The sequence below is a fragment of the Mus caroli genome, unplaced genomic scaffold (genome assembly GCF_978045245.1).
Source record: "Mus caroli unplaced genomic scaffold, Mus_caroli_1 scaffold_1, whole genome shotgun sequence".
Classification (NCBI taxonomy): domain Eukaryota; kingdom Metazoa; phylum Chordata; class Mammalia; order Rodentia; family Muridae; genus Mus; species Mus caroli.
Genome location: NW_028227256.1, coordinates 65,338,500 through 65,360,212, shown reverse-complemented (window position 1 = coordinate 65,360,212; position 21,713 = coordinate 65,338,500). Strand labels below are relative to the sequence as shown.

At 33.3% G+C, this 21,713-nt stretch overlaps 1 protein-coding gene across 6 annotated transcripts in view; it reads left to right on the top strand.

Moving 5' to 3' along the window:
- The window catches only part of Erbb4 (erb-b2 receptor tyrosine kinase 4), a 1,038,774-nt gene that overhangs the window by 657,842 nt on the left and 359,219 nt on the right, over window positions 1-21,713 (top strand). For all 6 annotated transcript variants that reach the window (XM_021186126.3, XM_021185960.3, XM_021186207.3 and 3 more), the window contains exon 4: window positions 16,435-16,569. In XM_021186126.3, coding sequence (XP_021041785.1) covers window positions 16,435-16,569 — 135 coding nt within the window. The remainder of the gene's footprint in view (window positions 1-16,434; window positions 16,570-21,713) is intronic.

Below are 21,713 nucleotides of genomic sequence, written 5' to 3'. Positions count from 1 at the left end.
TCTTCTGCTACATATGCAGCTAGAGACACGAGCTCTGGAGGGGTACTGGTTAGTTCATATTGTTGTTCCACCTGTAGGGTTGCAGACCCCTTTAGCTCCTTTGGTACTTTCTCTAGCTCCTTCATTAGGGGCCCTGTGTTCCATCCATTAGATGACTCTGAGCATCCACTTCTGTATTTGCCACTTCTGTATTTGCCAGGCTTCAGAATTCTTAAAGCCACACAGAGCTACAATTCCAAGCCCGGCTACTGTGTGTTAGCAGCATGCAGCCTGAACTTTGTAGACCACTGTACAGGCCAGTGCTGTATACTTTGCTCAAGCTTATACTGTGTACACAGCTGAGACATTCAACAAAATTATAAATCTATTGTGAACAGCACAGAAGGAAACATTTTTAGATATGGAAAGTTTACTCTTCAAAATGTTTCATTTACTTTTTGGGGGGTGGGGTTACCAAATTGTGAAGAGTTAAATTAAGAAAATGGAATAGTATTTCAGCTAATGTCCCCCCTGCTGAGTCCTGGGAGCCTCTTACTTTCCTGGCATCTGGGACTTTCTCTTGGTGACCCCAGTTCCCCATCCCCCATTGCTACACACCTCTGTTCAATTTCCTGAACCTCTGTACATCTCCTCCCACACCTGATCCTGTCCCCCTTTTCCTATCCCCCTCCTCTCTTCCTCCCATGTCCCTCCCACCCTCTCCCTCCCTTGATTATTTTGTTCCCCCTTCTAAGTAGGACCGAGGCATCCACACTTTGGTCTTTCTTCTTCTTTACCTTCATATGGTCTGTAAGTTATATTATAGGTATTCTGAGCTTTTTTCCTAGTATCCACTTATCAGTAGTACCCATCTGTGTTCTTTTGTGACTGTGTTACCTCATTCAGGATGATATTTTCTACTTCCATCTGTTTGCTTGCAAATTTCATGAAATCATTGTTTTTAATGGCTGAGTAGCACTCCATTGTGTAAATATACCACATTTTCTGTATCCCTTTCTCTGTTGAGGGACAAAGGCCTGCACATGAATGTGTACATCAACAGTCAGGTTATGGATAAGGACACCAGAGAGTCCTACTCTTCACTGGACTTATACACTCATTATTGATAAACTGTGTTAAATGAATAGCTTCAATCAAGTTTTCAAACATATGGTCCTGATTAAACCAAATAGATCAGATTCAAAACAAAGATATGAATCTAGAAAGGAGACTAACAGGGAGGAATGGAGTCCATAGGTCTGAGATAGAGATGAGGAGAGGGTAGAAGGACACAATAAATCAGAATGCACTGTGTGTATGTGTGTGTGTGTGTGTGTGTGTGTGTGTGTGTGTGTATGTCTGTGCTTGTATATATGAATCAGTCACCCTGTGTCTGTGCATGTGTGTATATGTATGTGTGTCCATGTATGGATGTATGTCTCTCTGTGTGTGAAATTGTCAAAGAAGGATCTTACTCGTTGAAGTCAAACAAACAATACCTTTGTACTTCCAGGTATTATATCAATTAAATTTTTTTCTCTAAGTTTTCGTAGTCAACAAGCTATATATCCAAAGATCACAGACCAAATTATAGGCTGATTCTTAGACCACCTAGTAACAATCTTTTAAAATTTTAAGTGATTTTCTACCTTCCTAATGCTGCTACCTCATGTTGTTACATTTTCTCATGTTCTCTGGTTGTTGTTCCTCCAACCATTAAATTATCTTTATACATTCTTTATAACTGTAGTTTTGCAACTCTTATGAATCACAATATGAGTATCTGTATTTTTTGATGGTCTTAGTTAACACCTGTGAAGAGTACTTTAGACCCCAAAGGGTTACAAACCACAGACTGAGAAGCACTGCTTTATTATTTTAATTAATTACATTCTAAAGTTTGCCCCCCACCCCCCTTCTAGTTGCCTATCTCCCTCTCACTTGTCTCTGAGAAGGTGGAACCTCTCTGTGTATGCCCCGACCCTAGTGCTTCAAGTCTCTGCAGGATTAGGTGGATCTTCTCCCACTCAGGCAGCCCTTTCCTACATATGTGCAGGGAGAGGGACTCCATCCAGTCTGTGCATGCTCTTTGGTAGGTGGCTCAGACTCTGAGAGCCTCCATGGGTCCAGGTTAGTAGGAACCGTTGGTCTTCCTGTGGGGTTCCTACGCCATTCAGGGCCTTCAATCCTTTTCTCAACCGCAACCCCTGGCAGCTGTCAATTTCTTCTGGCCCGCTGGGCTTAATTCTTGTCTCCCCATCTGTGATTCTGTCCCCTCTTCCTCCGGTCTTCTACCATGGTCCCTCCTTCCGTCCCTTTGCCTCCCATGACTATTTTGTTTCCCCTTTTAAGTGGGATTCAAGCATCCTCACTTGGGCCTTCCTTAAAGATTGCAAGACATCCACCTGCTCTCTATTCTTCACATCCCTAGCTCTGTTTGAAGGAATTTTGTGTTGTCAGGTAGAATAATTGAGGTATGTACTTTTAGTTGAATGCTTAGTAATAACTAAATACAATACAAAATGGTAAATTATAAGGAGTCTTCTGATCTTTACACTTTAATTATGTTCATATGATATAGTCTCTTTTAAATCTATTAAATTATCATGATACACTTTGACAGGAGCTTTTCACCCATCTGAAATGTTATAAATAAAAAATTTAACATGATGCAGTTTACAATTATTAATATTCATTTGCCCCTTGCCAGCCAAATTGAGTAAAAAAAACAATATTATTAGCAAAATTCAATGAATAAATGCATAACCTGTATCCATAAATGAACTTCAATACTTTAGGATGTCTACATTGTGTAGAAGGATTTGCCATGAAGATGTGCCAACTCGGCTTTTTTTTTTCCAACTTTTGGATCACTTCTTATTATCCTAGCTGTAATTAGAAATCTTGTGAAATTAATAACCATTAAATTCAATGAGTTTCCAGCATAGGAAATGTGCCCAGCGGCACCTAGCCGATGGGCATACAAGGTTGGGGCTTCACAAAGGCTGCCCCTCCTCTCCTGCCAGTCACTCTAAAAGGAAGCATCTTTTCCACTTAGCTAATTAATTACACCTGCCAACAAGCAGATGGTTTTGAAGGCTTTGAAGCATGGAAATAGCTAGGTGCATATCAGCTACCTTCCTTCGGTGGCAATTTAGATTATAACTATTGAAGCTCTGGAGAAATGGAGTATTAAATGGATACAAAGGAAGAAAAAAAACTTTTAAGTATTTATTAAAAGCAGTTTCAGGTATGAAATCGTTGCCTTTGCCTGACCTCAGTTCACACTTGTTTTCAGGCTGGTTATGTTTAGTTCAAGACTGGAATAATACTGGACAGATGTTGCCAGGAAATCGTTCTGAGCACTAGGATAAAATAAAAACAGAGGACTGGATATGTTAGTAGAGATTCTCAATATTGTAGCTTTCCAGTAAGTTATATTTTGTTTTTTGATAAGTTGTTAAATTTAACATAAGTACACACATATAACAATATTGAAAATAGGACTGTATCCCCAGAAGAACCCTGCTTTATACCTTAGTACATATATAGTGTCCATACTTTTAAACTAACCCAGTCATTTAAAGAAATTATTGATGATGAGTAGCTGAAAATGATCATTAACGTTTTATTTTAATGTAATATTATTTTTAATATCTCCTACCTATATATAAGTACATGTATACAAAATCAAATTAGCCACGAGTATGTGTGTGTGTATAATTTTACAATATTTACTTTTATGAGTTTAAAATAAAATATGTAGTTTATGCCTTATTGAATTCACGAAGTATTTAATTTCATGAGAAATGTAAAGAATGTCTTCTGATATACATTATTACTTTGTGTGTGAGGTATTCCAGCCTTTCTATCTTAAAGAATAATTACATGTACACATACATGTATGCGCTAAGTGAATTTATAATTTTACTAGTGGTAGAAAAAAATTGTCTCTGCATTTTTACCTTTGTTGCAAGACATTCATAAGATTTATGTAAATAGAGCTGGGCGTGGTGGCACACACCTTTAATCCCAGCACTTGGGAGGCAGAGGCAGGCAGATTTCTGAGTTCAAGGCCAGCCTGGTCTACAAGGTGAGTTCCAGGACAGACAAGGCTACATAGAGAAACCCTGTCTCGGAAAAAAAAAAAAATTACATAAATAAAATCAGTGAAATACTTCTTCAAACTTTCAGATAATTTCAGTTACCTTTACTCACATAAATGAAAAGTCATGTGGTAAACATAGCCAACAATAGATTAATTTACATATACTGACCATCAAATGTTAACATTTAAATTATATATCTGAGAACAACTGTATTCTCTTAAAATCTTTAAGTATAGAATTCTGCAAGTTTGCCTACACTGAAAACACATTGATTAAAGCCCTTACTTTTAATTTTAAACTTCTATTTCTTCCAACAATTAAACTCCTCCTCATTTGGCTTTTAATTGATTCAGATATAAAGCTTATTAGAAAAAAAATCAGTGATTTTGTCTTATTAATTCATAGGTTATTTCATTTTTACTTTTTATTAATTCATCAACAGCTGTGAATATGGTTGAAGAATCATACTTGAAATGTAGATTTCTTAGTAGAACCAACACCTTGATGCATTTACCCATTTTTCCTAACCAAAGAGCATACCTAGGCTGGTCTGAGGCCTCCAGGCACATATGTACCAAAGGACTGCCTAGTCTGACCTCAGTGGGAGAGGATGCATCTAATCCTGTAGAGACTTGATGCCTCAGGGAGGGTGAGGGATGCCCTGAGTTAAGGGCACCGGCTCAGAGGTGAAGGGGAAGGGCAATGGGGAAAAAAACTCTGCAAGTTGGGATGTAAATAAATAAAATAATTAATTAATAATAATAAAGAAAAGAAATTGCAAGGGACATAGAGACAGACTTTGTAAGGCTTCTGACTTGAGTATGATAATTAAAAAGCATTTTGCCTTCTTCATTGAATCAGAACTACAAGGGCTCCGTACAGAGTTCCCACAGTACTTGAAAATAATAAAATTGCCTTTAAAAACCTCAATCTTTTTAGTGAATAGAAGATTTTTCCTTAAGTAGGCTGAATTCTTCAAGTTTTATTGTACTGCCTTTTCCTGTGTGCCTACTTTTGACAGAGGCAAAAGGAATCCACCTTCAGTGATGAAGGTGGGATGTGGTCCAGACACTCTAACAGAGCCAAGAGTTTAAAGGCAGTGCTTCTCATGTAGAAATAATCCCTTAAAAGCATAATTTTCTCTTTCAACTCAATAAAATATTTTTGGAAAGTGCTTCAGGGAAATTGCTGAGTTCTTAATTATACTTACAGGTAGACAGCATAAGACAGAGTATGCCTCAACTCTGCTTATACTATATTTTCTTTCTCTTTCTCAGCCATTCCTTCCTGTACAAAGGAAATGTGGAATAACACTTTGAAATTACAAACGCAGACCAGCACTTAGGCTGGACTCTCAGTTGTCTAGAACACACGGGTCAGTTATTTCACACTCTAAACATTATTTTTCTCAACTGTAACATGAGACCATTAAAAATTACCCTGCATAATTTTCTTAATTAAGAGAAATGCAATATTGGGCATAGTCTAGTAGAGGGAGCATTCATGAAGAGTTATTGCTAGGAGATCCACAATGACCAGTTATCCAGACTCTGAAATCCTCACTGGAGTTTTCTGTGTGAGGCATTTGGCATCTTGCTTGATGATCGTCTCTTGCCTGATATGCCTTTTGGGGACCAGATTCCCCATACCCCTCCCTGAAAAAATGCTGATTTCAAGACTCCAGTAATTTTATGAGTGCTTAGAACCTGTAATATGTCCCTAAAAGAGAATGTGAACCTCAGATAAGTAGGTTAAAAAGTCTAACTGGCTTGCTATTCAAATCCATAGGGACTTAAATAGTTGTTATTCTATGTTGTTTGACTCTTAGTGGATAAAAATAGTAAAATGTAGCTTACAAAATGATTGATTTTGAGTGTATCGTCAGAAACTTGAAATAATTTGCCACAATGTCAAAAAGGAAGCTATGCATCACAAGTGTTTTATTGTTTTCTTAATAAACCAGTGAATAAACGTACATAGTCTAACTTAAAATAATTACGCCAGTTGTCTTTCAAAAGGATACTCATGAGAGGGATAAAAGAGAGTTACTATCCAGAATAGAAAAAAAAAAAAAACAAAAAAACATGCTGATTGAAGGGCTGTTCCTGCTGTTGTTTTGCCCTAACTGCACAGCACAGTAGCTGGACATTCACCAAGAGGTAACTGTGCAGTGAGCACCTCCACGTTAAATCTTTTGGCCCTTATTGCCATGTTTTGAGTATGCTCCTCTTAGAATCGTCATAAAAATAAGTGAAACAAAGCTATGAAATAGTGAATAATGTTATATCTTAATGTGAACATATGTTACCAGTCAGAATCATACTTACCTGTCTGTGTCGATGTCCCAGAAGGAGCATATTCTCCTTGAGTGCTGGGCGTTTGAAATGATTGAACCATCTATCTCATCTTAGATTCTTTAGCTCTTGATTTTTTTCCTTATGTCTAAGCTTACAAGGCATCTACCTATATTGACTAAAATAAAATTTAATGACATTAATTCAATCTGGTAAACATAAACAACTCTAAAATAAAAAGTATATTTTACTGAATTTGGAACTCATAGCCATATCATTGCTTGTTATGGCCTGTCCTACTGTGACATCAGAAATTAACAGTATTAAAATATGTATTTTTCAGTTCAAGAAAATGAAATGTGTAGTTCTTGTACTAATAAAATATGCAGATCTACTAAATAGTTACTAAAAAGTTTTAACGAGCTTGCTTTGCAAATAGATTAAGTATATAACTTGAAGTCTTTGAGTCCATTTTCTAAGTAAGTGGAGTATGGAGCTGTATCTTCTTTGTTCAGGTGAGAAAGACTTTCCTCAACCACCTTGGAATATTATTCCAGCATGCTTGTTGCATATTTATTATTTGCTCTCTGTTTTACTGATATAATAGAAAGTATTAAGTTAGGAAGTGTGTGGCAAAGTCTCAGCATCCCACTTCTCTCAGTGACTCAGATGCTTCAGCACCCATCTGCATCCTGCAGAGCTGCAGATCCTGGCCATTGAAAAAACTCTGGTTACTTGCTAAAAGGGAGACTATAAATGGAGGCCTTATGACCAGTGTCCTGGGATATAGGTAAGAGGGGGAGCTTAAAATATGATCACAGAATGTGGCTGGATTGGTGATAAGAAATGACTCAGAGGGTTAACTCACTAGTTGCACAGTACACAAGTGATAGTATTACAGATTCTATCAGGTCCCAGATAAAAGATTCTCCTAAACTGTTAATATGGTTTTACATATATAATCTGGATTTCTCACTGAAATCCAGCAGTGAATATTAAGACGTCCAATTCATAAACCATAGAAAAGAAACCACAACAAACTTGCCCCTATTCAACAGTGAAGCAGCAAGCTGCTATGCACCAGCTGTAGAGAGTACTTGGGAATGTCAAAACGAATTCAGGAAAACCTCTTGAACACATCTTGCCATCATTTAAAGTCAGAAGAAGGCAATAAAGGAAATGTATATTACCTGAGTCAATAAATACTAATTTAGCAAATAAAATACCTAATATGTCATTTAAAATAGTCATTATATAGATACCTAAAGGACACATCCCTGATTGCATATTAACTTGAATCTTTATATAAAATATAAATATATTGGTTTTTCTTGGCACACATGTAACTGATACTTCATGCTTTGACAATTAAGACAGACACAGAATCACTACACTTATTCAAATAACCAATCATTCTTGGCTTTCTTTAAAGATGTATATCAATAGATTCTATTAAAATTCAATGTAAAACTATACAGCTACCTTTCCAACTGTGGAGAAGTCCATTGGGTTGTGTACATGTTGATTCCAGTTAATTTTGATATGTAATTTTTTATTTATAATCTGTATAGAAAACCTTACAGTTTCAAAAATATATTGAAATATCTCTGAGCATTCTGACAGTTTATAGCATTTCAGAATTTCTGTGTATTATTGTATCATGAATTCTTTCATTACATATTTTAATAATTTTTGTCATTGTTTTCAGTGTTTGTATTGCAGAAACTTTTTTTCTGAATCATCCAAGTCCCCAAACACTTACATTTAATAGTATCTTGTATAGAATTAAAATTCTTGATATATTTGAGAGTCCAATAATCATTTTACAAGATTAAATCATCCTTCTTTTCTTGCGTTATCTTTTATTTGCAAGTTTTATCTTGCCAGAAATAAGCATACACATTGATGTGGTTATTACTGTCATCTATGAAAAAAAAATCATCCTTTCTAAAAATTCTAAAGAAGGGAAGAAATCACACATTGTGAGAAGAGTTATTAAAACGATACAAACTAATATAGTAGGTGAGATATTAGGAAGTGACCTTGCAGTATGTCCCAGGCTTATTGTATTAAAGCTTGTAAATCAAATGGACAAATCATTTCTGGTACTCGTGTAACTCCCTTTATTGGAAATGAAAACAATGAACTCTGCTGATTTTCTTTTCTACTGAAACAATTACATTTTCTAGAAACTTGGAGCAGTTATTTAAGAGAATTGTTGTCTGCAATGAGGGGTTTCTGCTAGATAGAACATGAAAACATTTAAGCTTTATGTAAGGAAGTATTTGATTTCAATATCAAGAATCCACTAAATCTCCCATGTTTGCTTATCTACTTTCAATTGTGATCCTGCTTATTGTCATGCAGTGGTTCCCTATTATAAATTAGAGCAGGCATCATCCACTATCCATGTTTTTTACATAATTGTCAATATTGTTTAAATTACTTTTAAGATCTTTGTCTCACACACACACGTGTATGTATGCATGCATGTATGTATGTATATGTGTGTGTATATATATATATATATATATATAATTTTATTGGTTATTTTATTTACTTATATTTCAAATGTTATCCCCATTCCAAGTTAAACCCCATCCCTTCCCCTGTCCCCCCTGCTTCTATGAGGGTGCTCACCCAGCCACCTACACCCTCCCACCTCAGCACCCTAGAATTCCCCTATGCTGCGTCATATTATCCCAGACCCCTACTCTCAAAAGAATTGTGGCAAATAGCATTTGGTTCACTAATTTAATAAAGTCAGATAAATGTCAAATATTTCAGAGTTCCTTATAACATACTAAGATCATATTTTTAGAAAATAAAAATGGATCTTCTTATTCCTTAAAACTACATTTCTAATATGGTATTTATTTATTTGTGTTAGTTCTTTGGGAAAGTGAAAATTAAAATGATAGTACTGCATGCTAATCAGATGAACAACTAGAAAATATAACATAAAAAAAAAACTAAAACAAAATATAAAGAGAGTTGAGCAATTTGGTAAGATTGCTTTGGAAACATAATTACTATACCCTATCAATTTCATTTCCAAATATGCACACAACATAGATTTGCACATAGATTTGCATCAGAGACCTATTGTAGAATAACATAGCAGTACCACTCAGTAACTTAAGTGAGAAAGTATGTATTTCTCATCAATGCAGAAATGGACCCACCATGATATCATGCAAAAATGAATGGGAAGATGGCAGAAGAAATTTTCAGATATAATGTTATGGGGGAAAAGATGTTAAAATGATATATATGTAGTTTATTGCTGTATGACAGCTCTTTGTCTCCCTATTACTATCATTATTTGGAATAATTAAGTATAGCATATAGTAGCTATATGATAATCAGAGGAGAAATTCGATTCTCTACTACTATTTGTGATTTAATTAGCATCAACAGAATATAATTTTTATGAACATTTCTTTACAGTCACTAAGAGTGAGCATATACACTCATTCATTCCTTCTCATACATTTTTCAGAACTAAGCATTTCTTTTACTAGCTGACTGTCTGTTTTTTGTTTTGTTTTTATATTAAAGGGCTTTTGTAGAAATAAGATATACTGGAATCCAGCACCTGGATTATTGCATACTCTGTTATATCCTTGAACCACCTAACCAGTAATACATATAAAATAAAAACCAAACTGTCTCTTAGATCTCCAATCTGTTACAAACTAATAGAATGGTAATGTAAATAGTTGAAACAAAAAGCCTAAATTGTGCTTAATAGTAAACTATTATTGAAATAATTGTCAAGCTTAAAAGAGAAACAGTGTTTTATTGGTACTATGTCTCTAGCAACCCCATCATAGAGGCTAGGGTTGTACCTCAAAATAATGAGAAACATCATACAGCTGACAAGTTAAATTAGGTTTTAAAGTTTTATCTCATTACATAGATTCAGTATTCTTTGCTTTCTTTATACTTCAAAACTCAGTATTGGAAGCAGTATCTGTTTGTCATCTATCTACCTATGTACCTACAATCCATTCATATTGTAACCTATAGTGTATTATTATGTTAATATGCAAGAAGGATTCATGTGATAGGTGTTATGACACGATAGGATCTGAGTTATAGAGGATCACTGGGTATAAAATGAAAGCCTATGAAGGCCCTTCATTATCATATAATGATTAATTAAATATGAAGAAATGAAGCTATGACTGATAGATCTTAATTTGTTATGCAGATAAGCATATGAGATCAGAGAACAATTTATAACAATCAGTTTTCTCATTCCACCATGTGGGTTTAGGGATACTGGAATGAATTCGGGTCACTAGGCTTGACAGCAAACACCTTAATCCAGAATTTCACATTTTTGGCATTTTCTTAGGAATTTGAACACAGAGTGATATACTTCATGATTCTTATTCTTGATAAACCCACAGAAATATAAGGAAGATAAGAAAGGTATCCAACAAAAATCCATAGTGTGTGAAGTCATGTGCTCTTTGTCAGATGATAGCTAACATGGTTCTGTGAAGGATGTCTGACCTCCACATACCTGAGTTCGAAGCACATCACTCTAAAACGCTTGTACTTAAGCTGAATGAAAGCTCAGGATTGTTTTTATGTATTCTGAGGCATTGAGAATAAGTAGGATACTATGGGAACATAACTGAGTTCTATTCCATTGAAATCACTGTGTTTTTGCTTTTATTCTCTATTATTTGATTTTCAGCCAATAGGTCTAGAAATTTCCTCTTTAAATTGCTCTGCTCTGCTTGAAAGACTGTCCCCTGTTACTTTCTCACATTTGGTATTCGCATCCATGAGCTTTTGACTCTGATCACCGAGCTGAAAGATAGAGGGTTACATCACTCATTTACATTATCACCCTCAAACCCCTCCCAATACAAATGTGACATTTCAATTTTGCACACTTCAACTCTCCTTAAATCATCTGTATAAAAACTTCAAAGCTTGATTGATGATGAATGAGCCATTGTCTCTTCGAGCACCCGGTTCTCATTAGCCTTTAGAGTCTCAGCTTATTAATAATGAACCTTGAGGGCTGACCTGGTGGGGTAGCAGCAATTCATTGTGCTCCCAGTTGAAAGGTCTGGGTTTGGGAAAGATAGAGGAATCCATAGACCAAGTCCACTCCCGAGATGATGTATTAAGTATCAGAGGTGGATGATGTGGTCTATATTACTTCTGTATCATTATCTGCCAACAGACTCGTGTGTCTTAAGTTGATGACAGTAAGAAAGATATATTGCTTTGTCTCTGAGAAAGCCCTATAAATGATTGTGTAGCTTCACTTTGAAAATGGTCTTTTGTGTGTCTTGGAATTTTAACTTCTTGGTTGTATGCTTTATCTTGAATAGGTGATATAAGTCTAATATATACAGTATTTAGATGTCTGCACTGTAACTAGACAAGTGTGATGCTTTTAACCTGCATTTTCATGGTCATTTGCATTCTACAGTTAGCCTATATGGTGCACTCCTACAAAATGAGACATTTAGATACACAGCCAGAGATTGATGTAAACTATTTCAGTCCCGTTTATTAGATTTTTATTATATCATCATGGTTAATAGTACTGTAAGGCATATTTACTACCGATTCCACTATAGAGACCAAAGTGTCCTGGGTAACTGCATTTACTATTATAAAATCTGTTTTGAAAAGAAGAGAGTTTCAGCCACTTTTTATATAGTAATTAGAAATAGGATATTGGGTTGGAGAAATACTTTCAGCATCCTAAAAATACTGGGAGGTCATTTTCATCAGTATTTTTAGTAAGGATGTCACATCACAATTAGGCTATTTCATATAGGTCAGAGACAAATTCAAGTATTATACCACAATATCTTTTGAAGGAATATATTTGCAAAATGTCAATGATTCTATTAAAAGAAATGTGCTGGCAATTCACTATAATAACTAGTTTCTGGGAAAGTATATATCAGAAGAATTTATTTAAATAACAAAAGCATTATCTTTGTCAGACACATGAAAAGATATTTAAAGGCAAAGAGCATTCAAATGGCCTTGTTTTAGGATTTAAAGATATAAGTTGCTCATGTTCTCTTTCAAATTTCATATCTGTTCTTTGTAACTTACTAAAAAAATTTTAGAAGCTTTATCAGGTAAACTGAGGATTGATTATTACAGTATAAATTGTGTAAGTTTAAGGAAATATGGATAAACTAGAATAACTCAAAATCACTAATACTCAATTAATGGCTAATAAGTGGGTTTGATGTATCAGATAGGTTTTATTTTAATATTACTAAAAAGCATTTAAGTAACATGTAAAGATCAAACATACCACCTACAGTAATATTGTATATTATAAATTATGGACATTTTGTATAATAGAATTTATTTTATTTCAGTTAATAAGAATTTAAACATAAAAATTATATATTAACATTGCATGTATGTGTGTTTGGTTTACTTTATATGAAATAAATTCTACTAGCTATCGATTTTTAGCCCAGTGAGTGTCTACTCTGTATCTCCTTATATTAACATCAGAGAGTGGAGTCCAATCTTGACAAGCCAACGATTAGTTCCTGGTTTAAATACAAGTTTAGAGATTTCACATAAGCTGTTCATGGGAAAGGCTAAATTTTAACATTAATTTTACTTAGTCACAATGCAAATTACAGAGAGGAGCTACAGAAGAATTTAAATGATTAATGTTGGCATAAAATTACATAGCTTATGTTGTTTAATAGGATTTTTCAGTAACACGATACTTTTATGTTTACACAATATTATATTAATGCAATGTTAACATTTATTAATAAGAATTAGGTTTTATGTAAAGCTGTAGGAAATATTTCCATACAATACATTGAAAGAGCGCATAGTAGTCTTTGTTCTGACCACTGATTAAATGACCAAGATTCTACTTGTGTCATTCTACATTTACTATGATATGTATTGACATCAGTTCACTGGGCTAAGACTACATTGAACTTCTTTACTGATTTGACACTTCCATCACTACACTCTACCTAAACTTGTACCTCTTTGTCTGACTGCCCACCAAATGTATTCATTGTCTTTCCTCTCTTCCTTTTGCATATAAATTTGATTTTTATGTCTAGATTCTAAAATTTAATTATTACTTTATTTTTATATTATGAGAAAGGAAACTTTTATTATAAAACAGGTTGTCTTTTCTTCAAATATATGCTCAATGAAATGAAAAAATTACTGTTGTATGTTACTAAAGTTTATTATTTATTTAAATCTATTTGCAATTATTTGTCCTATCTGGCTCTAACTTGAAACCTTCAGAGTCAACCATAGTGCAAACTTCAGGTTACTCTTTTGTTAATATATTCTTCTGCACCAGAAACAATCCCATAGAAGTTTCTTGAAAAATTAAACCAATCAAGTATTTTCTCACAAGCAATACTAAGTTATTACCTTGCATTTTCATAGTTATAAGATCAGACAGAAGTATAAAACATATTTTAAACAATATTGACTTTAATTCCTGAAAATATTTTGATAGACCTGTTTTAAAATATAACATTTGTTCATTAGTACATTTCTATAAATATCAATGAAAACCTGTTTTCAGACTGTGCGAATTTGATATTCAAAGTAGAGAAAGGTATACATCATAAAGATTAAAGGCTATTTCAGCCAAAACAGAGAAACTATTCAGTATTCAAATGTAGAAATGAATAACTCTCCTGACTAGAATTGCTGGGAAGAAATACTTGCTTTCAGATCGCTCAAGCCCAAAATATCATCCAGATGATTGTGATTATGTCTTAATTTGATATTTTAATCTGTAAGATTGTTTTACAATTCTTGTCTCTTTTATGCATTACTTTTCTATGAAGCCAAGCTCTCCAGTTTAGTATTTCTAAGAAACAAATGTAAATAATAATAGTTGGTTAATTCTGGTGGAGAAGGAAATTTGATGAGAATATCATTCATCATAATACAATCTGAGTCTATTTGGGAATATTCTGATAGGAAGTAGGAAATGAAGAGTATGTTTATGCCATGTGAACAATTTGAATTAAAATATTATTCATAAAGAATACGTTTTCTTTTCATAATGTTTGAATTACCACCTCACTCTTTGTATCTTCTTGTTGTTGTTGTTTTGTAGAAGTTTTCCAAATGTAAACTGAAAGATAACTTTCATTTCCTGGAGAGCAGTCTTTCTTTTAACCTAATAAAGAGTTATCCCTAGATTCTAAGAGTATCACCCAGTGTCTCATGAGAAAGCTTTTAGTAAGACATGCACACATTTTCACATAGAAACTTAATACCAAACATTAATACAGAAATGATTTTATAATCTTCCTTACATTTTCCATCTACTCTGAAGAAGGTTGGATGCTCAGTTCGTGAAAAATAATGAACTAGGTGTTAAAGCAAGAACAATGATCTAATTTCTCTTTGTTCCCTTTTTTCTTCTCTCTCAAGAAGTGGAACCAACAGGCAGTGAAAAGACCGATAATGAGAATGGGTCTCGGTTTGAAAGTGGAACTCTTTGAACAATGTAAAATAAATCTTGAGGGTTTTATGCATGCAAAGGTTCTTTGGATGTGCCACCAATTTTGCATCCTGAAATATTAGCGTTGTTAGGTATTCCTTTATCCATTCATTTCACACTAGTTTAAGAAATCTCTTAAATATTTAGCTTGGTCCAGACCCAAATGGGAGACAATAGCAATATTAAAAATAGTTTGAAGAACTACACAAGAGAGATGATTTTCCAGGCTACATAGAAACATGACTCTCTCTGCACTACTATACACTGACTGGCCGGGATTTATTGGGAAGTAGTAATTCTGTAAGCTGTTGTTTCCTCACGCTCTCACAAAGTACCCAGTGAAGATACTATTTTTGAACAATGAAATAAATTTAAAATTTTAGATTTAGCACATTTTAATGATATATTCATCACATAATGATTAATATCACAGATATTTTATACAAGTATATCATGTACTTTCATTATCTTTATTCTTATTCTCCCTTAGTCTCCACCCACCTACTATTAATTTGTTCTCCATATCTCTTCCTCTTCATGCCCGTGAAAATTCTTGACTTGCTACAGAATATCTAAGCTCCACAAATAAGAAACAATTATTGATATTTATCTTCTTGCATTTGACATTTCCTTTAATATCAGTCTGTAGTAACTCTTCAAGCAAATGCCATAAATTTATTATTCTTCAGAGCTGAACAAAGTACCATTTTGTATAAACAACAGATTTTCTCTATCCATTCATTTCTTGGCATTTCTGTAGCTAATCAGTATTACCTGTGTAATAGAAAATTGAGTAAATCATAGCTTTCTTTGATTTTTATCTTACTCCCAGATTCCAGTGCCAAAGAGAAATGACATAATATTTTGATTCGCATTGTTCTTCATATTTGACATACTTTTAGATGACATTGATAGTATTTTAGATGACAGAATATTTTATAATAGAACATTTATCTTATTTTATTTATGCTAATTAATAATATGAGACCTTTATTAAATGTCAAATTGTATTAAACCTAAGAAAGGCACTTTTGAAAATTGTATCAAAACTCTTGAGAATTTTCAGTGTCTATGGAAATGAAATGATAATTTTTGAAATTTATTTTAATAACTAATAAAGAATAACAAAATGACAATAGTTTTATTAAATAATATGAATTAGTTCATTACTCTGCTATATTATTTTATCATTAAATTAAATAAAATAATAATTATTCATACTTAATATGTAATATTAAAACAAAGTAGCAGACTGAAATATTACATATGATATAATATCCCATTCATGGTTAAGGTTCAGAAACTAAAATTATCTATCAAATTCTTAAGGGTTTATTTACATATACGGGATTAATTAATGGTTTAATCTGTACTTTTCGACCTCTTCAAGTGTTGATATATAGGCAAGTGAATCAATGAAAATATTATTAGAAGAATCCTGGCTCCTACTGTGCCTAACATTGAAAAAATGGAATGACGCCTTTCTGTTGGCTAACATTTTTAATAAACAACTTGATGGTTGCTTTTGTTTCCAATACAGAAATACTAAATGGTGGAGTCTATGTAGATCAGAACAAATTCCTATGTTATGCTGACACTATACACTGGCAAGATATTGTTCGGAATCCATGGCCTTCCAACATGACTCTGGTGTCAACAAATGGAAGTTCTGGATGTGAGTACCATTATCCCTTCATCCTTTTTATACATGTATTCATTTATTTATTTGTGTGTGTTTCTATCTGTCTATATGTCTGTCTGTGTGTCATGGTTCATGCATAAGAGTCATGGGACAACTTGGAAGAATTGGTTCTCTTCATTCAGCATATAGGGAATGGGGACTGAAATCAGGTCATTAACTTGAGGTCTAGAATCTACCTGATGAACAATGTCAACAGCCCATATCATACTCTGTAATGTCTTCAAATGTTATTTTACCCTGTAGTATAGTGAACAGCTTGTTCAGCAAGCCACTAGTGATATTTTAATATCTGAATCTATTAAAAAGCTCAGTAGTGTCTTCCTTCAGTTTTATGTCATACAGCAAATTTCTGACTAGCACCCCAAAATCACAAACCTTAATTTCTCTCTAATGCCCCATTGGAAATGTTTTATAACAATTCTCAGTAATGTAGTATAAGTCATTATAGATGTCACATATAAGAAATACTTCTACCTTCTTAGTTTTTAATCAAACATAAACCATGAAATTCTTTCTATCTTAAGGTTTTTATGCTATTTTCATGTGAGATGATTTATCAGATTAATAGTGTTTAATATGATGAAATGTTAAACAAATAGTTTATGAACTATCACTGAAGCCTCTGCCAATGATACTGCCTGGGATCTCTCATTTTTATAAAGCAGCCTTTGTTATCACACATTTATTAGTACTGACATTTGTATGAGAACTGAATCTTTATCAAGTATTAACCTGGGTTTTAAATTTCTCATCTGTTATTATATATTTCCCACCTGAAATCATAACTGTCTCCACATAGTTCCATAATTATTTGCAATAGTGCTGATTGTGTTATGACGCTTTTATGGGAAATCAAACTCCAAGGGACAATTATTAAATTTCATGATGGCCATAATAACATAATGGGGAAATATGAATGTATTTGATCAAAAGTGACAGCTGTGTTTTTAATAAAAGGCTAGAGCCTTTTTATGAAAGTAGGATAACATAATTTTCTTGTCATCTTTAAAAAGAATTTTGTATGAGATTCTTTCTTTTGGTTTTCAAGTTACCTACCAGATAAAATTTCATGTACAGTTTTTTTTTTTTATTTTAAATCTGCTTGTGCTAACAATGGAAAAGATGTGGTTTAGAAATTACTATTGTTTTCAGGTGGCCGGTGATATGAGCATGTTACATAGGGCAGAGGTTGTATTGGTTGAATGAGGGAAAGGCTTGCTGACTGCCAGATTCTCAAAATGACTGGCCTTTAAGGAATAGTAAGATCATGTAAGAATAAAGCCTGAATCAGAAGCCAGAAGAAAATCATCCCACTGCCTTTACAGGATTTGAAGCAGAAAAGGTCTGTGGGGTTAGAACACATTCACAGACAATATCGCTTTGTGCTGTTCTTCTGCAGGGCTAATTTGGATGATTGTGCCTATAGTTAGGCAACAGTGACTGGATTTTTTGTTTTGCATGTAAAATTTCAGATGCCAAAATTAAAAATGCAGAAAGGGTTCATAATCAATGGTCCTTTACCCATCAATTTTTGTCAAAATGTTATTACTTACATAGCTTTAGATAGTAAGTAATTCCATCTACTGTATGATATTAGATCTGAAAATAATTAATTGATACACATTAATTTTTATAGTTTTTTGTATTAAAGAAAAAATATATATACCTATATGTACATATAGGGATATATATATATATACATATATATATGGATATAATTTGTGATTTATGTTTCATAATATAATATTAAAATTATTATGTCATTTGATTCTTATATTGGTTCTTATATTGGTTCTTGATAAAAATTATTTTAACAGATAATTAATATTAATAAAAATATATACACTCATGATCAAATAGTTTTAAATTTTCTTTCACATAATTTTAAGAATCTTATGCATCTTACGTGCTTAATTGCTTTTCTTGTTACAGTCCTAATAATAAGCACAGTAGGTTTATTTCCAAGAACTGCAACTCTGTCATTGTGAGTAACACTATATAAAATCAAGTGTTTTGGTGTTTTCAGTAAGTTTGTGCCTGTTTTCCAGCTTGATAAACTGAGTTTTCTAGTTTAGAAAGTAGTTCCTTTCTTCTGTTGCTTGACATAAGTCTTAATCATGATTGAAAATACTCATTAGAATCATATTCCAATAAATATGCTCTCCCCAAGGTTTGATTCCAGAGATGAAGAGATGCTTCAACCTATGTAAATCAACAAAGTTGCCCATCTCATAAATATTCTCTAAGTCAAAAATCATATGATCATGTCGTTAAATGCAGAAAAGGCATTTGATGAAATCTAACATCTCTTCCTAATAAAGGACGTGGAAGAACTTGTGACAGAGGGAGTATACCAAAACATAATAAAATATACAAATGACAAAACTGTACAAAACATTATGCTAGATGTGGAAAACGTCAAAGTGTTTCCACTAATATCAAGACTCAGACAAGGACAGTTTTCATTCCTATCCAGTAATCCAAAGTAGTGCCTACTGTCTTAGAGTGAGAAGACAAGAGAACAAAGAAAAGGTTATGCTAATGGAAAAGGGGTTTCTATGTGTGTAGACATGATCTAAAGATGCCACGTAAAGGTCTTTGAGCAGACAAATATTTTTAGCAAAGTAGAAACATATAAAATTAAGACATAAAACTACCAACTTTTCTCCATACCAATGGCAGCCATACTGAAAAGTAAAACAGGGAAACAATCCTTTCACAAACACACAAAGAAAACTATTGTGTACAATAAAAACTTTAAGTAACAACAAGTCAAATAATGAAAATAGGAAAATATCAAAGAATTAAAACAAAACACTTCCTATGCTCATGAGTTGATAAAATTAATCTAGTATAAATGGCCACCTTATTAAAAACAATCTATCCATCCTATGTAACCCAATCAATTATTAGGCCTGTATTCAATATAGAGAAAATAATCCAAACTTTGTTGATGGCTTAAAAATCCAGGGATAGTGAAAATAATCCTGAATATTCCCTAAAAATGATTATTGAAAATATTTTGTAACACATTCTTAGGTATATTTTTAGGTTTTACTAATTCATAATAAAATTATGGAAAATATTTTAATGAGAAGTATGTTTGTTGTTAGCATTCATTTGATATTTAACTAAAGTATAAAGAAAAGGCCTATTATACCTGTTAAAACTTATAAAAACCTTTAAAACGTATCAAAATGATACATAATTACCAGATGTATCCCATACCTAAATTGTTTTCCAGAAGGAATTACTAGCATACAAAAGAACTAGAATGGGAGATTGACATATTTACATATAGTACCACCTTCACTGGCAGAATTTCATAAAAATTTTTATCTAAATTATATGTTCAAATAACTTTAATTGTTGAATTTTATTGTTATATTTTTACTGAACCTTATCCATGTAATAATTGCCCCCTCCAAACATTAAACACTATATTCTATGAAAAACTTTCTTGAGCTAGAAGAGAGTCAAGTCTCAAAACGGAATTTAACTATATTTATTATAATATTACTCTTGTAACACCTAAGATATTAAAGTATTTATATGAAATAGATGTACTTTTTTAAATTGCACTTTGGCATACAGTCAATATACAATCAAGACAAGTATAGACAGGCCGAATTTATGTAAATTCATACATGCAATCAAATTACATGATTTTTGTAATATTTTAACGTCAGAACATAAATTAGAGGGAAAATGTAGAACACATTGGAAAACCTAAGTTTATTTACACAAGTCCAAGAAGTAGCCTTGTGAAAACTACTGTAAAATAGATTTTTTAATATCAATTTCTTGCAGTAAAAATTTTTAATTCCCTAAAAATTATTTTTGAATTCTGGTACATACAGCATTCCAAACAAAATATTGTTGAAACAAACCAATATACAATCTAAGAATCTCTTTTATAGTAGAGTACAGTAATAGCACGTGTCAGCTGTGCTGTTAATTAGAAAGTGAAGTCTTGAGATAGTAATATAGTGAAATAAAATATAATAAGATTAAATAAAAAATAACCTACAACCTCGAAGCTGGACAAGACTCAACAAGAAGAAATAAGCCCAAAGGAAGGCCCAAGTACCAGAGACTGATTGTTTCATCATTCATGCAATCCCATAATGTCTCAAGACTTAAGCAATATAATATAACGAGAGGTACTGAGGCTGCCCCTTGCAAGCCCTGTGCATGCCATGTTGCCTCAGTGTCTGTGAGTTCATATGACCTTTGATCATGTTGATTTAGAGGGCCTTGTTTCTTTGTGACCTTCATCCCCTCTGATTCTTATTCTTGTTTTGCCTCCTCTTCCATGGTATCTGCAAGGCTCAGAAGGGAAGGATTTAATGGATGCATCCTATTTATGGCTGAGTGTTCCAAGTTCAGTCTCTCTCTCTCTAGATTATCTGACTATAGTTCTCCATATCTGTTCCCATCTGCTGCAGGATGGATCTCTCTGATGATAACTGGCATTTATCTATGAGTATATCAGAATATCATTTGGAGCCATTTTATCACTACTTTTTTTTTTTTTTTTAGAACAATAGTAATCAATTTACCCTAGGTTCCTAGGTATCTATTGTCTTGTTTGTGGTCAGCTAATCAGTATCTGATATGAGGATATGGGTTGTTACTCCAACAAGCTTTGTGCCACCATTGCCCTAGCATATCTTGCAAGCATGGCCACCATTATAGATACATGATTTGTGACTCAGTCTGTTTTATATGTTTCTGCTATGGTAGCATGCACAGCAGCTTCCTGCACTGAAGATGTTATCACATCTGGCTGAAGGCTCAATGTATGCACCAGCTCAACTTCTCCATTTTCAGTGATTTATGTAGGTGTTGTGAGTTTGTGGAAAATAACCTCTTGTTTGTAACAGCCTGCGTTTGAAGGTTTCCGTGGAACCTCTTGTCCAACAACACAATTAGATATAACCCAATCCTGGTATTGGAAGCATCATTTGTTGACAAGAGATGAGCAGTTGGGGATCTGTCTAATCTCTTAGAGTCCTGGCTTTTTAAATGAAAGACAGAAAGAGAGTGTATACAGATAAAAACCAAGGTTAGGAGAAACCAAATAGAAGGAATAGAGAGAAAGCAAACCATAATAT